The sequence below is a fragment of the Dicentrarchus labrax genome, unplaced genomic scaffold (genome assembly GCF_905237075.1).
Source record: "Dicentrarchus labrax unplaced genomic scaffold, dlabrax2021, whole genome shotgun sequence".
In the NCBI taxonomy this organism is placed as follows: domain Eukaryota; kingdom Metazoa; phylum Chordata; class Actinopteri; family Moronidae; genus Dicentrarchus; species Dicentrarchus labrax.
Window position 1 is genome coordinate 16,388,616 of NW_026136708.1, and position 13,771 is coordinate 16,402,386.

Below are 13,771 nucleotides of genomic sequence, written 5' to 3' on the forward strand. Positions count from 1 at the left end.
TGTTCTGAAAGTTTTATTGAAGTTCAATGTTTTTCCACTAAAATCATATTACCAGAAAAGTAATGGTGGCGTGAGGGGTTCGGGGGGGTGGGGTTGTTGATAAGCATGCAACTACTAATGTTCACAAGACTAGCTGTTTGCTCCAGATGTCTGGTGAGAAAGAAGCAGGGAAAAAATGATCCATCACCAGTGGCCCTCTGCTGTCTCTCTGCAGTCTGCAGCTGGAAAACTATTCAGTAGCTCTGCTGACACATCAGGGCGGCAGAGGGTGATGAAAACATCAGGGATGGTGGTGAACTGAACCACAGCAAAGCTAAATAAATAACAGACAAAAAAAGTGCTACAGAGTCCATTCAAGGCTGAGCTGGAATAGTCTAGATCTTAATAAGTATGGGTGGGGGTGGGGGTGGAGGGGGAAGTAACACAATTCAACAATAAGAGCTATAATAAGTGGATTGTCATAATAGATTTTTTTTTTTTTTTTTACACTTCATATATCAATCTATAGATAGGATGGTGCTGGATTGATGATAGCATTTCAAGCAATTTTTTCACGTATCCCTTTTACTAAGACATAAAAAAAAGGCCAGAGTGGGAGTGGGGAGGGGAGGAGGGGGCTGGTAGCTTTTCAAACATCACATTCATTCAGATTTCAGTCTTTCCCACCTTTCTTCCTCTCACACCACCAGGATGCTCGATACAGAAATACAGAGAGGGGGAAGGGTCGAACAAAACATTTTTCAGTGGCCTTACACATACACAGTGGGTCAGAGGGAGAGGGTGAGGCCGTAATGGGTGTTCAGAAAGGGTTAGTGAGGGAAGGTAGGAATGCATATGGTGGTGTGGGTGTGCGTGTGTATGTGCGAGTGTTTTGGCAACAGTGCTGGTGCTTAAGCGGGCATGTAAGGGGGAGGCGGCTCCTTCTCTGGCATCTTCATTGCCATCTCGTAGGTGGGCAGGATGTACTACAGGAGGAGAAAGAGATAAAAACACAGAGTCAATTTGGGCTTTGTGATATGTGAAGGACACTTTTCTCTATTAATTGTTTAATTGACAAAATAATTGGTGAATTAATCGATAATGGAAATAATATTTGTTAGTTTTAACAGTAATCCTGAGTTTACTTAAACAATGAGAGGACTCAGTTTAGTGTAAACTTTGGTTAAGTGCCCTTGCATCAGGAAATCACAACTTTTCAATGTGTGACTAAATATGTTAAAGGTTAAACAGAAACTGGGTGAAAAGTATGAGCCTTAAAGTATGACAATTGTTTGAAAGTTCACCTGCAATAACTGTTATAATCCAGACATGGTAAACTCTTATAAACAGATATGTAATGACCTCTTTTGGCTCTCTAGCACTCTCTTCCAGACTGTTAAAGTGTGGACGAGATGCCACCTGCTGGTTTAACTTAAACATTACATATTACTGCATCTGATAAACAGTGTCAAGTGTGTTTTTGTGACAGCAGATACTGAGACAGTAACTCGGGCAGCTTGTGTACCTGGGGAGGGGTCTCAAAGGCGGGGTAGACAGCAATCTCTGGCATGTTCCTGTTGTTGATGTACTTGTAGCAGTTCCACACACAGTTGATCAAGTAAGCCTGGAAAGCAAAGACGAGATTGTATTTGAAATGGACTCAAGCCTTTACCGAATCCTCAGACAGGAAATCAACATACATTTTCTTATACTACCATGATGGTTTGTTTTTTTATATCAGATTGCTTTTGAGAGTCACAAATTCAATGAACCCACACACTGAATAAAGCAGATCTAAGAGTGAATAACCAATCATTTTAACCTTGAGGATGATGAGGAAGGCAAAGAAGACCAGCACAAACAGCAGCAGGCAGCTGGAGTCCAGAGAGAGGAGGTTGTCCTTGTACGGGAAATCCGGCTGAGGAAGACAAGGACGGACAACGTCAGTTAATCAATAAAACCTTTTTATACTTATTCAACTCACATCACCATCAATGCACCACACAACTCAAAAAACGTAAGAGCAACTGCCATGAGGGCTTGCTGTCGTAGCACCAATGTGGAGCTCTTATAATTATTTCTAAAATATTAGAGAAAGTCATTTTTTTAAGTATCTCTATTAAAAACGGTTTATCTGTTTTCTTAAAAAAACAGCAGAATAGCCAATTTCCCCTGTTTCTATGAACATGGAATCATTTTCTAAAATGCCAACACTGTCCTCTTGTAGGAGGACACAACAAATCCTCTTTTTAGTGAACGATGGGAGCAGATTTCAGTTTTTTAATAAATGAATACAAGAAAGAATAATAATAATGATCCTATAATGGAGGCTATTTGTTAAATACAACACAGAAATGTCTCATCTTGAACATTAACATAGTCGAATATTGTAGGTTGTCACCAAAATAAAAACAGTTGTATATAAATAAAAAATGAAATACATGTGTGTCAGTGTTTGATGTTTTTACATTATCCATTAGGGTTTTTATACCAAGCACAATGTATAATTATGTATTCTGGACATGAAAACGTTTAGTCCAATTATATATATATATATATATATATATATATATATATATATATGCACACATACCAATCATATGTCAAAACATTGCTAAATCTTTCTTCATTAATGATAGAAAAAAACAATCCTAACTGTTTAGTATATGTACTAATGTGTGTACAGATATAAGATCGACATTAAAATTAGAATAACTTCACTCCTTTACATACACCTTGGTGTTTTTCAGTAAAAATAAAAACAATGAGACTCAGTTATATTGTCTACAACGTCTATATGTCTGTATAATGTCTATATAATGTCAGGATTCTATGTGGTAAAATAAGTATGAGAGCAATAGTGTGATTGATTAATGTGGACTGTTGGCACTGACCAGCTGGTCCAGGTAGTCCTTGATCCTGGGCAGGTAGGTGAGGGAACTGATGGCCACCAGGCAGCTCAGAGCGAAGTCAAACAGCTGGTAGCAGAAAAACGGGATGAGCCAGCCGTCGCGATGCTGAGGGAAACAATAGCAGGTGGAGATAAAGTCATGTTATAAACAAACTCGTCTATTGGGCAGATACTATTTGAGGCCATTGAGGAAAAGGACCATGTTGCCTTTTTTCAACCTTATATATCTGTATCCAGTAGGTTGGTTATATTGATCTCTACAGACTCACTGTTTTAGAGTCTAACATTAGTGCTCAGAGTTTTAAATTCTAACCTTGGTTCAAATGTCTAGTTAGAGCCTTTCTGGATTGAAAACATTTTTCCTACTACTCAGGCTGTGATTGCATCATCAGATGTGGTTTGGGGTAAATGAAAAGAGCCTGCCCACAGAGACGGGGAGTGCTGACATTGTAACTGTGTACACCAGCATGTACTACTGTAACAAATACACAGAGAAGGTTGAAAATCAACAAATTGGTCCTTTACTGGCTCACATCACAAGAATCTCTACAGGCATTGTGGGGGGTTTTCTACCAAAAGCACAGTATGCTCCGGCCTTGACATTCCTACATGTAGCAAAGTACTGAATATCTTTGTTATATTATAATCATGGTTTAAACATTTAGGGTATCTCATTGGGACACTACAGTGCTAACAGCAGCTCTGTTCCTCCACACTGTATTGGTAAAAGGGACTCGACTACAGTTGTCTGGGCATGTGTACTTGCACAGCTAAATCATAACTCATAACTCAGACTGTACTCAGCCTGCAGACGTGTGTCATACTTTAGCTGTGCAGTCATCCCAACTAGCAGCTTAATGCAGGGCCGCTTCAAAAGGCTATCAAACCTGTCAGTCTTGATGCCATCAGGCAGGCCTGTGAGGTAAAGAGAACATAACATTGTGTGCTACACTCATACTGCATCACAATTCTTTTGAACATCCAGCTAAAATGTACTGCAGTTAAAAAGAAACAGAGGAGGGTGCTTTGGTGTTTCCTGTTACGTCTTACTTACCGCTGAAGTCTGGTGCTATTATTACACAACCTGAAAGTGATGCTTTTTCATACATGCATATTCTGAGATTACACATTTGCATAAGAAACCACGACAGCGCTTTAAATAAAGTGTACGCTGTCAAAAAAAGAATTGAAAAAAAGAAAGGCAGCACCATATCCTCTGTGCACACTTACAGTAATGGCTCCATACACCATCATGGCACTGATAGTGAGCATCAGCAGAGAGATGGCAAATCCAACACAGGCATTCTCTGTTTGAGAAAAAGTGAGAGTAAATAAATTGACCAAGCGCAGGGAAAGGTTTATTACAATATTTGTGCAGCGTTACACTTAATGTATATATATCAGTGAGTGGATGATTCATGTATTTTCCTGATCTCTTTGAAGCAGCAGGGCTTTGCGCACAGTGTAAGTGAACTGTCTCAGGGGCTTCTCTCTTTCCAGCTATCTCCGTTATGAAAGGCCAGCTCTGGGGAGCATTAAGCCTCTCCCTCTCAGCAGCGTAGTGTTGGTAAAGAGACAATGAAATCCAGTCTGGGATAATTAAAAGGCCTGCCCTTCATATCTTATTTTCTCTCTATTATTCAGATTCGGGCTTCCTCAAACTGTTCTGCCTGTTGCACTGGAGATATGCGGCTTGTGAGAGAGCTACTGCGGCAATGCAGTCCAGAGACATTTCTTTGTTATTCAGTAGCTCAAGCAAAACAACTTGTACCTCAAAGTATGCAACTGTCAGAGGACTGCCTGGAGCTCATCTTTAGGATATTCATTAAATTCTAAATATGAAAAGGGGCCTGTATGTTGGAGCCGATCAGTTCCATCCTCCTTTTTTGGATTCATGAGTGTTCATGAGTACCTGTTACTTAGTTATAGGTTTATGATTGGGCAGGGTAAGATGTGTCAAAGATTGCTATTTAATATTAAATCTCCAACAAAAAGTGAGCAGATCTAAAAGACAGTCTTCATACAATGTCCTCTACTTTTTCTTCTCGATTAATCTAATTATTTTTTTCTTAAACCAAATCTGACATCTTCAAATTGCTGTTTTGTCCGAATAAACAGTCCAAAACCCAAAGATGTTATTATAACCCTAACCAGAGAATATTTAGCATTCTGTATTTACCTCTAATTAACTTAAATGACAAATACTTAGATCAATCCAAACTAAAGGCCAGACAGCATAACCAAATGCTCTCTATTAGTTAAAATCACTTTTAAACATGGCCTGAAATATGACATGAAGTGAGTGCAGCCTTATGAAGCTGCAATAATACACCAACATTGCCTCTGCAGGCTGTGGACAACCTCCACAACCCTGTGTGCTGGCATGAGCCTGCTGTGGGAAGGTCAGCCCACCACGATTGTTTCCCCTCCTCTCCCACTGAGTCACTGTTTTAGAAAAACGAAGAAGCCTTCACCAAGCCAACTAACAAAACAACCGCCAGCTAGAAATAAAAGGCACTCTGATAGTCCTGCCAGCCCTGCCCTGGCACATATAAACACAAACGCCTAGGACCAACAAATCTTTGAGGAAATACAAAAGGAACCAGTGACACCACACCAACAACAACATTTTTAGACAACATGTACACAGCACAGCAGTGTTCTCTCGTCCTCATGAGTTGTTTTTGTTTTGCAGTCAGTGGGGAGTGGTGCTCCCTGTGGAAGATGAATCACATGTTCAACCACAGCATAAAAGCAGCACATGAGTTAGTGGAGGAAAAAAAAAAAAAAACAGATTTACACAAAATCCAGTGACCGAGAATACGTATTCACAGTGGAATTAAACCGACCCACCCAAACAGAATGTGTTTGATGTGTAAATGCTCGGTAAACTCGATGAAATGTCTGTTTTTATAATGCAGTTTGTTAGCCCTTACAGTCATTCTTATGTAGAGTTCACTGCTTACCAGACATCCTGTCAGAGGCAAAGTAATGGTCGATGACCTCATACTGCAAGTCAATGGTTGGCACGTTCTCTGGGTGGGTCACAGCTACAGTCAGCAGGATGCCCATCAACAGGTTGACGACCTGAGAAAGGGGAGGATGAAAAGAAGGTTTCAGAAAAGGACTCTAGTAGTACTTCTGCATGTCTTAGCACATAACTTACAAACTGTGTATCCTGGTGTGGGGACGACCCGGTTTTAGTTTCCTGTATTATATGAATTTTTCATATACCACAGTAGCTTTGCACAGCTGAAACAACTGCATTTGTTTCTTATTAGTGCAATAGAAATATCTCTTTAAATGCCTAAATTCTTTTTTAGGTCAGTTTACACTGTTAATACAACTATTTAAAAATATTTAGTTTTGAAAAGGAAGCAATGTTAAAGCTGTTGGCTTATCTTCTCTATCTTTAAGTTCAGTTTTTACTAGGTTGCAGTTTGCACAATCATAAACGGTTTCATCTATTTCTTCATAAATTGTATAATTTTGTAGCCAAGAAACCCCTACAGTAATACTTCTGTACATACATGATGCCAATAAAATGTTTTTATAGTCTATGTACTCCTGACCGTATAATAACCCACTATAAACCTATATAAAACGGACCAGTCAGGCAAAAAAATAATAAAATAATACTGTGATACACCGTGAAACTGCATTATGTATCCTTAAATAATGAACAACATATTCCAAATATGGTTTAGGGTGCATTTAAAATCAAATTCTTGCCTTACAAGCAGCTTTTGTTTTCAGCTCATGTCAATGTTGTAGGAAAATTAACTTGCAGAGATATGGATGAGACGGATGACGCAAGATTACACTGAACAACTTATCATCCTTTTTTTGTCAAGGTTACTTTATCATCATGTGGGAATGCAGTCGTGAGGAGGAATCATTCACGGACTCAAGGACACTCCAGCTTTAAAGCATTAATAGTCAACAAGATACAGTGTGTCGTTGAAAAATAAATTCCACAAGACAAACAAGCTACTGTAAATACTGAGAAAAAGAAATTACACACGCTGGCATATACTGAAACTGATGGTTATCTCGAAAAATAAGGCTAATTATACACCGTGAAACAGTTGGTAATGTTGTGAAACTTATGCAACTTGAAGCTGAACTAGCTTTTGAGAAGTGGAACTAAAACTGGACCAAGAATGCGCTCAACGAAACAACACTTTATAGTCAGGTTTTACACCAACTTATGGGGACGCAGCCTCGCCTGCCTGATCAAGTACCAAAGTTAAAACTGTAAAATCCTCTTTCTTCTACTCTCAGCAACTGTGTTTCCAGGTTGCAGTTTTATTAAAAAAAAAGTTCTTGCACACCATTACATGACTTAATGATCTTAAGTGACAACCTAAACTAAACTAAAGTGATAAAAGAACTGTATTTATCATTATACAACACAAGGCTGTATAACAAAATGTAAGTGTATAGTTAGTTCATGCTACACACATAGAACAAGATATTAAAATTCATAGAATAACATAGAAAGACTAAAATAAAACAACACATACAGTTATTTATATACATACACGTGTACACCCAGGAAGTAATTCTGCAGTGCATCTTTTCAATTTCACTAGTGATGGTAATATGGTTTCATGTTCACATAAAAATAAACAGAAAGAAGCAATATTTCCCCAAACAACGACTAAAATGTAAAAAGTGATTTCCACAGACCACAACTTCCTCATAAAGGTCTTTTCCAATCGTTATTTGGAGATTTAAAAGTTTTATTTTTAATTCCTCTGAGCCTCTTTACATCATTCCTCCAGGAAGACAAGAGCTTGAACACACACACACACACACACACACACACACACACACCCCAGTTAATGACTATTAACCTGTTGCAATGGCTGTCACCAAACACACACACATATTTGAGTCTGGTTGACTTTAATAACCATCATCAACAGTTTTTAGATTATTGAATCAACGTGGAAATAGAAGAACACGACTCACGTGTTTTATGTGTCAAATATTGTCCAGCTGGAACAAAAAAAAACAACAAACTCTGACCAAATCCAGACGCCATCAAACCCCAGAACATCTGTTTATGTGTTTATGTTTATGTGTTTATGTGTTTATGTGTTTCTGTGTTTAAAGGAAAGCGGATTAATTCAGCAGTGGGTTCAGTGAGACTGTAGCTAACATTAGCTAGTTAGCTCCTCCAGCTGTGAAATACTTACTTCCCCTTTTTAACTTCACTCAGCCCTTTAAAGACCGTAAACACTGGAAATAATCTCCAAACATCCATTATAAGGAACTTTAAGTTACAGCGGATCGTTGAGTACAAGTCAGCGGGATGTTGGTTAGCTTTGGGCTAACGGGCTATAAAGCTGCATAAAGTTATGCCAAAAATGTCACACGTATATAAATAAATATATTAAAACTTCAGTTAAATAACTTCGGGGCAGCTGCTACCTGTTGTCTTTTAATCGTGTTTCTAACCGCACTTTCAAGGTTGGTCGGGTTAATATCGACAGGAACAAGCTAGTCCAACCTGAAAAGCTAACTGCTAACGCTAGCTTCAGATGACGTTACCTCGGAGACTAACGGTTGCTCCTAACGGTCGTGAAGTAACGCACAGCTCACATTGGACTGACCCGCAACGGTCACTATCCCCGCAGCACCAGGAGCCGTCCGCCATCTCTGGCTGACATTCATTATATAACTCGATACTTGAACTTATCACACTCGGCGGGGCAGCGCTAGCTCGCGTTAGCTCGCTGACACCCATCATCCATTTTACGCACCATGTACCAGGTTCCCAGGATGATCGTCCCCGTCCGGACGTGGCAACATCCACAACACCTGGTGGTGTACAGTCTGTCTCGACTAGGCTTAAAATGATGCATGTCCTCCACAAGCGTAGGAAGAAACATCGGGAGAGCTGTTCGTGGAGGAGACTAAATCTTCTCGGCATCAACAGTCAGCAGCGGGACGGACACACGGAGGAACGCCCACCACCTTCCCCGACGACCTGCGCGACGCCGCGGATAAAAACAAACGCTCTGACGGGGCGGAAGGGGCGGGGACTGGCGGCCTAGACGTTGATTGACAGGGGGTTTGAACCAATGGCGGTGAGGACGTTAAAAGTATAACCGATAGTCTGCTGATTGATCAGTTGATTGAAGAGCTTTCAGTGGCCACCCCGAGCTCACAGAGGGGCAGTTTATTTGTAATTTCATTGTGTGCAGATTTGTTTGTTTAATAGTCTACCACCACTACTGCCAGGGTTGGGAGGGGTAACTTTAAAAATGGGATCCAATGCAGTTACTAATAGTTTCACAGTATTAAAGCAATGTAACTTAAGATAAGAAGTAGTGAGTGTACTCTATATAAGACAACAGGACAATGTAACCTTTGATAAGAAAATATTTTCTGTACTAAAAATGTGTCTTCTGCTCATGTTTTTTTTTTTTTTTTTTACAGAGAAACTGATGTACTTCAAAATGTAACTAACTGTAATCGGATTAGGTATTTCTTTCTGTAATTTATGGATTACAGTTACCTTGTAATCTGTTACTCCGCAAGCCTGATTACTACAACACTAAAGCAAATTATAAGGCAACACTTGCATTATTGACCCAATCTTGAGGCACCTTTTTGTTATTTTACTTTATATGGTACTTACATGGTGCATTTTTACCAAATAATTGTGCACTAGTCACATTATCTCAAATGTAATCAGTAGGAGAAACAGGCCCTGGGTCAGTACACAGCTCATTATTGCTCTGAGTGAGTCAGTGATTACAGATAATAAACCATTTAATCATCAAGTTATATTACCTATGTGATATCGGAGCAATTCCTGATAAAAACTAAATCCTCTGACTGTACTATATATTATAGTAACACACTATAATGTCCTCTCATACGAACATTTAAACAGACTGTATATACTGGATATATATATTTACAATGTATGCAAATAGAACATAAAATAATACATTGAAGTTTAAAATGGTAATAAAGCTAATTTATTAACAATTACAGCATACAAAAATAGCAAATATCATTTCATGACACATATCAAGACAAGAAAATGTGTTACATTGTAGCAGCTGACTATAATTACCTAATAATTGTCATTTATATTTAATATACGCCCTGGAATGAGTTTCCATCAGATTCTTTATTCATATCTCAGATCACGTGGTTTATTTAACTGTAATTGGGGAATCACATTAACAAAGTGGATCAAATAATTTTAATTTTCTCTGTTCTACTCAAAGGTCCCAGGAAGCCACGACAATGTGACAGTGAGCGAGCATGGACGACATCAGCACTCTGAAACTGAAGCAGCCAAATTGTATCCAGCCATTGCTCAACGTATTATGTACACCTGTGCTTCTCCTTCTGTGACATGAAGCATCTTCTGTACACACTCACACTGTCCTGAGAAGAGGTCTAAATAGGCATGAGCCCAAACTTTGTAAGGCTTTGTAAAAGAGAGGCAACGGAATAGACAATCCTTCATTTCTTTTATGATAAACATAAATAAATTATCAATCAAATATTCCCCAGTTAAACACCAGTTTAGAAAACAAACATCATTGAGTACAAGTACAAGTGTGTTCGGTTAAACAACCACTTCTTCTCTGTTGGGTTTGTGATAATCTTCGTCACTCTGCTCGCCCAGGATGTATCCTCCATCATCTTCCTTATGCCATTTGTAGATTAATATCGCTGCCAGTGCGACCGCGAGCGTCACCCCTATTACTGCTCCAGCAATAACACCTGTAAACATGAACACAAATGACTTAATTAAATTAAACCCCCCCAGTGTATCATTCTCAAAGTCAGTGTGCTGTAATGCAAAGTACCGGCTAAGACGTCTTTACTCTCCAAGAACTGCTTGCTGTTTGCCAAGACAACAAACCCTGATCTGCTGTCTTCTGCAGGCCCGTGCGTATTGTCAAACCTCGGGACTGAAGAACCCTGAAGACAAAAGCAGGAACTTTATTTCTTGCTGTCATCCACATTATGAAGTGTTGAAATGGTGAACCTTGTGAAAACAAGTCATGTGTCTTACATGGAAAGTATTCTGGGTTCCACCTCCGCCTTTTGCTGCAAGAATTCTGACATCTTGGCTGTTGGAGTGACCCTCCTCCTCCTCCTTGTTGTTTTTCATCTCACCTGGTGAGGCAGCAAATGGAGAGCATGAAATATGTTGTGGGACATGAATAAAGTGTATAATTTTATAGTTTTTGTTTCTCATAGTATTACCTTGTTCTGACCAGTCCCCTGAACCGGAACCATAAGTGTCCAGGTCATATCCGGATCCCTCCAGGTCTTCAGGAAGGGCAGAAAACTGATTTCATGGAGAAGAAAGAATGAGGATATTTAGAGATACAGACACAATACTGTTTCCTGTCTTATTATCAGATGTATGAAAACAGACGAGGTGAAGGAAGCTGGTTTAGGTACTTTCCTTGAGCAATGAGGATATGAATTAGGTCTTGGATACAAAGTCCCGCTGAAGTAACGCACTCTCTCTGTGGCTGACACCCATAGTGACGCAAGAAGTCACAATGTTATCTCCAATAAAGTGTAATGAGTAAAGAATACAGCTTGAATTAAATGGTAATATCACTCAGCCCATTTGTCAAAGCAGTAAAGGTAGAAGAAGCTATTTGGACTTTCAGCTGTGTACAGTTCCATTGTTTGAATAAAAAACTGCAGCAGCTCAAAATCTCTTTCAGTAAATGATCCACATTATAATTTGCATTCGCAGTCTAACGCTCTGCAGTATCTTATCTAACAGATAACAGTGGTACTGTACATTCAAATGAAGCTTTAAGTAAATACAAGACAGCAAACTTTTTTAATAGTGGTGCAAGACAATATCGATGCACTGGACTATTATTTTGTGATATTCTATTGATTTTTGTCTTTAAACCCCCAACCACTAGAAAGCAGGGTTGTATACGTATACTGAGGGCTGTGATGTTGGATGTTACAGGGTTGAATATCTCAGTGTTCTGGCTGCATAAAAAAAAGTAAACTTTTCTTAGAACACAGGTTTTATGCATATGGTGGAGTGTTCTTTAAAGTATGACATTGTTTCTGAAGTTATATTTCATTTTAAATCACAATAGATCATATATTAAATAGCCAGATACATACAAAAACACCAAACACTCAATTGTTGCTTTTACAATGTGAGGATTTGCTGCTTTTCTCAGTTTTGTATCATTATATATTATATATATATACATTAATATATCATTATACGTTGAAGTTTGGATCAGACAAAATAAGGCGTCACAAAAGACATCACATTGGGAAATTGTGATTTGAACTTTTAACAAATCTCTGATATTTGTTGAACTAAATGATTAATAATTAAGTGACAGATCAATCAATAATACATTTAATAATTAGTTGCAACTGTGGATGGATGATTTTCAGTTGAATTCATTCTGCTGTGGTGGCAAAGGAGGATTCAGCAGATAAGAGATCGCTGATTCAGACGGAGGTCAAATGTAACTATGTGCTTACAATCAATTTGGAAGTACTTGTACTTTACTTCAGTCTTTCTATTCTTTACTACTTTATGCTACATTCATTTGATATTCAGGCCAATGTCATGGCTGTAGTTACTTTAAGAGGGGCTTTATGCATAATGATTACTTTGGACACTTCAAGTACATTTTCCTGATGATCCTTCTGCACTTTTTACTAAAGATTCTGAATGCAGTAAGTTGAAATGGAGTATTTTTACATTGCAGTGTTGCTATTTAAGAAATATAACTTATATGTGGGGAATGCAGTGGAAACAGGTCTGTAAGGAGAACTTGGACCTTTACTTCAAGTATGTCCAACTGTTAATACTTTAATTATAAGCAAATACATTAAATGGTGGAACTATTAAATATCTATAAAATAGACATTCAATTAGTTTGCGGCTCTGGTTATATAAATAATTCCTATTTAAAAGGTCAAAAGGTTATTAGTTGGTTTCAGTAAGAGGTCTAAAATCCACAAATGGAAGCGAGATGTCCTCTTCTGAAACCCACTGGCTTTTTATTTGTAATATCTTCAGTTCTCTGGATACAATATTTGCTCTCATGTGAGAGAAAGTAGACATTAGTGAAATAAACATTTAATTTAATGTTTTTTTTAATTTAACATTAATAAACAAATGAGCATCAATGGACAACATTGATTTTAGGGTTAACTGCCCGAAGGTTTAAACCAATGAAGGTTTACAGCAATAAACAAAAACACGAGCCCCAACAGACAATGAAGTCGTAAAGAATAAACACACCTTGAAACTTCCAACAGTGTAACCCTCCGCTGTTCAGGAAGTAAGAAAGGTGAGTAGAGATTGACGTCAACAGTTAAAAAATGACTTACCGACAGATTAACCGGATGAATTAATCCCAGGGCTAAAATTAAAGAGGCTGTCAAATATATCCTCATGTTTACACTGAGTTGGTGTTCGAGTTTATTTAGTCTCTCCTCTTCTTCCTCTTCCTCCTCTTCACCGGACCTCCGCAGGTGCTCGAGGCTCTGCCTGGCCGAACAAGCCCCGCCCACATGTGAGACACCAACACTGTCCACAGACCGGAAATAAACAAGCATTGTTTTTGTGGGGTTTCTTTCTTCTAAAAACCAACAAAACAAAAATAATTTCAGTCACTAAAAATGATTTAATGGGAACCAGAACTTTAATAAATCTCCTGAAATTAAAAAAAAAGAACTGAGACGAGAAATTATTTAAATAGTTTAAACTATACTCTGATACCTTTGGTTTCCTTTAATGTTTATTTATTAATAAAAATGTCTACATCAGTGGCTCCAACTCAAGATTTACTTTAATAACAGTGTTTTTTAAGTCTTATTATTACTGTGTAT

The 13,771-nt window shown here is 38.3% G+C and overlaps 2 protein-coding genes across 2 annotated transcripts; both read right to left on the reverse strand.

Moving 5' to 3' along the window:
• On the reverse strand, positions 1-8,898 carry laptm4a (lysosomal protein transmembrane 4 alpha). The gene is made up of 7 exons (XM_051408864.1): positions 8,662-8,898; positions 5,857-5,977; positions 4,121-4,197; positions 2,874-2,996; positions 1,802-1,897; positions 1,505-1,603; positions 1-965 (listed from the first exon to the last, which is right to left on the reverse strand). Exons 1-7 carry the CDS (start codon positions 8,788-8,790, stop codon positions 891-893), a joined length of 720 nt encoding a protein of 239 aa, XP_051264824.1. The 5' UTR covers positions 8,791-8,898; the 3' UTR covers positions 1-890.
• Positions 8,899-9,865: 967 nt separating this feature from the next.
• Positions 9,866-13,449, reverse strand: LOC127368603 (uncharacterized). The gene is made up of 5 exons (XM_051409576.1): positions 13,271-13,449; positions 11,138-11,222; positions 10,944-11,047; positions 10,735-10,849; positions 9,866-10,648 (listed from the first exon to the last, which is right to left on the reverse strand). Exons 1-5 carry the CDS (start codon positions 13,334-13,336, stop codon positions 10,491-10,493), a joined length of 528 nt encoding a protein of 175 aa, XP_051265536.1. The 5' UTR covers positions 13,337-13,449; the 3' UTR covers positions 9,866-10,490.
• Positions 13,450-13,771: the final 322 nt, after the last annotated feature.